This window comes from Papaver somniferum, chromosome 9 (assembly GCF_003573695.1).
Source record: "Papaver somniferum cultivar HN1 chromosome 9, ASM357369v1, whole genome shotgun sequence".
NCBI lineage: Eukaryota > Viridiplantae > Streptophyta > Magnoliopsida > Ranunculales > Papaveraceae > Papaver > Papaver somniferum.
Window position 1 is genome coordinate 155,978,655 of NC_039366.1, and position 3,530 is coordinate 155,982,184.

Sequence of the window (3,530 nt, forward strand, 5' to 3'; positions counted from 1 at the left end):
TCAAATCTGTACTAGGTCCCGAGGTTTTTATGCATTTGCGGTTTCCTCGCTAACAAAACTTCTGGTGTTTGTGTTATTTCTTTTCCGCATAATATTTTGTTATATAATTGAAATATCACAGGTTGTGCGTTGAATCGATCAATTGGTAAATCCAACCTTTGGTTGTTGATTGAAATTGATTGATCCTTGAACATTGATCTTTGGTACCGTTCAAGTTATTTCTCTTGTATTCAATCAGGCTCGCAAATTCCTATTTGTTTGTTTGTGGATTGAATTGAGAAATTGAGATATAACTCTTTGATATATTTTTTCTTAAGATTGAGTCTGACTGTCTAGTTGATTCTCTTGAAAGTATATTGGAGTTAGTCCATACAGATTGCCAAACGAAATATTGGGTGAGGTTGTTAGACCCCCGCTTTTTCAATATTTATATTTTAGAATCACATACTAAAGCTGATTAGGGTTTTCAACCAATCTCTAGGCAAGCTTAGTGAAAAAGTTAAGTTGAATTTATGTGAGTTTTTTAAACAAAGACCACCTTCGACTAGGTTATGCCTAGTTGATTTTGGATGTAAAAAGTTTTGACTATATTTATTTTCTTCATGTAATCGGATAGGTTGAACTTTCCAACCCAGCTGATTCAAAACCACATTTGACCAATAAAGATATCTCTCAAATAAGAGCTTTTCCAATGGAATGTGTGTGAAGAAATAAGTTTAAATCCACGTATAATCCACAACCATATTTTTTAAAAATCATCTACAACTCATTGATGTGAGGATGATGTGGAAAAAAAAGGTTAGACATCCTCCAGGTGAATCTCTTGTTACAGACATTCACCTAGAGGATGTCTTCCCATCCTTGTCACTTTTTTTTTTTGATAAGTCAAAAATTTGTATTAATAGATAACAAAATTACAAAGAATAATTTACAAGAAAAGAGGTCACGGCGACCCCAAAAACTTGTAAACTATTTGAATCAATAATAAGCAACATTAGGGTGTTCAACTGAAATTAAAAAACTTGGTCTTCCATCATAATGTAAACCTTCCTCTTCATTGAGAAGACAGTCCTTCTTTGCCATAGTATCATCAGAGTAATTCGCCTCCCTATAGGTATGAATAAACCTTATTGCATCATAGTGTCTACAAACTGCTACCCACCTTTGACGCGCAAACCAAGGAATATTAGCACTCTTTAAAGCTTCAACAACAACATGGAAATCAGACCTAATGCAAATGCGCCTCATTCCCCATCTTATATCCCACTCCATAACCACAATAATGCCATAGCTCCGCCAAGTAATTAGTAGTAACTCCAAGGCCAATAGACATAGCTCCTAGGACTGAACAGCTCGCATCTCGTGCAACCACACCAGCAACGGCAACACCTGGATTCCCTCTTGCTGCCCCATCACAACAAAGTTGGAGTTCATTTTCTTCCGGAGGCTCCCAAAAGCATTCAACAGGTTGAAAAGGCTTTACTCTTCTATGATTCACACGGAAATAGTCAAGAATAACAACATCAGCAACGCTGTTTCGCATGTACCCTTTAAGTCTGACATCAAACTCTTGGATTAACTTCAAAACACGCCTGAAAAAGACATTCCAATTAGGTTGTTGACGCTGGAAAACTGCCTTGTTCCGCACAACCCATAGTTATGACTTGATGACAAGGTTAGCAATAAGCCACAAGTCGTCGATCATAGCACTTCTTCCTTTAGCTGCTTTGCAAGATAGCACAAGGTTAGCATTAGGCAATAAATCAAAAATATCAGCAATCCAGTTCCAAGCACGGCCAGCAAAGGTGCAATGGAAAAGGATATGATCAAGAGTCTCCTCCGCCACACCACATAGGCTACAACGGCTTGCAAGCTGAATTTTAAACATTCTTTGGATAATGTCATAAGTAGCGCAAGCACCACAGAGAAACTTCCAATTCTGGGCAGCTAAGGTCGGATGCACCTCCCTCCTCCATAAAAGAGACGCGCCTGCAAAATCAATATACTTCTGGCGGATTAAATCTCGAGCTGAACTTACAGTAAAGTTCTCCTTGAGTTCTGGCATCCAAATACGTGAATCTCCACCTTCCAAAAGAGTAGGCAATTGATTAACATCAAGACCAGCATCAACCATGTGATCCAAATGTTCAACAGGAATCTGCCATTGTCCTTCAATCAAAATAGCACTAACCAAAGTGTTTCTATCCAAAGTATAATCGTTAAGGATATCAGCAATGCATCTATTTGAAAGCCAAGCATCATAATAAAGAGAAGTATCTCTACCATCCCCAAGCAGCACTTTAGTGTTAGATTCAACAATCTTGTACACTTTTTTAATACCCGACAAAATAGAAGATTTCAAACCATTCGCCTTAATACAACCATTCCTACCAAAAAACCTTGCACGAAGAAAACCACCCCATTTCTTCTTTGAAGTGCGAATTTTCCACCAAAGCTTCATGAGAAGAGCATCGTTCATAGTAGCCATACGAGTTAAACCCAAACCCCCTCCTCAAAAGGGCAACAAATTTTATCATAATCCACCACCACAGCACGACTAACATTAGAGTCACCAGTCCAAATAAAATTCCTAATTGCTCTTTCACATTGCAAAATAAATTTCCGCGGCCATTTGTAGATAGCCATATTGTGAATAGAATAACTAGAAATAACCGATTTAACAAGCACAATACGATCATGAAAAGATAATAAGAAACCTTTCCAACTAGCAAGTTGTGACTTAATATTCTCAACAACTCCAGAAATATGATGATATCTAACAGTGCCAGGCATAATTTGAACTCCCAAATACCTATCAGGAAAAGTGGCAACACTCATACCCAAGTAATTAGCAAGATAGGTCTGTCTACTCAAAGAGCCTCCACCATAATAAATCTTGCTTTTTTGCCTACACATTGTTTGGCCAGAAGCTGCTTGATACTTCCCCAACAATTCCACCAGATTATGAAGACTCTTAATGTTGCCCTTGCAAACAATCATAATGTTATCAGCAAAGAAGAGATGAGTAGGGGAAATACCACCTCTTGTAATCATATGAGACATATTTTTTTCCATGAAAAGCTTCGTAATATTTCTGCTAAGAACATCCTCAATCAATACAAAAATCAAAGGAGAAAGGGGGTCTCCTTGACGTAAACCTCTATTAATTTTGAAATAACCCTCCGGACTGCCATTCAAAAGAATAGAAATTCTAGCAGAATTCAAAATATTAATAATCCAAGAGCACCAATGTTCAGAGAAACCATACCGGAGAAAAACTTCCAGCACAAAAGACCAACTCACCGTGTCAAATGCTTGAGAAATATCAAGCTTAAGGCCAATGTTGCCATCCTTACGCTTGATATGAAGTTCATTAACCATTTCTGAAGCCAAACTGATGTTTTCATGGATATTACGACCCTTCATAAAGGCTACCTGTTCCTCAGAAACAAGGTTATCCAAAACACTACCAAGTCTAGTAGCAAGGATCTTAGTAAAAATTTTAAATAAAAAATTACTAAGGCCAATAG

General features: G+C 37.5%; 1 protein-coding gene across 1 annotated transcript; it reads right to left on the reverse strand.

The window, feature by feature from the left end:
• Window positions 1-1,228: 1,228 nt before the first annotated feature.
• Window positions 1,229-2,488, reverse strand: LOC113312755. The gene is made up of 2 exons (XM_026561492.1): window positions 1,665-2,488; window positions 1,229-1,592 (listed from the first exon to the last, which is right to left on the reverse strand). Exons 1-2 carry the CDS (start codon window positions 2,486-2,488, stop codon window positions 1,229-1,231), a joined length of 1,188 nt encoding a protein of 395 aa, XP_026417277.1.
• Window positions 2,489-3,530: the final 1,042 nt, after the last annotated feature.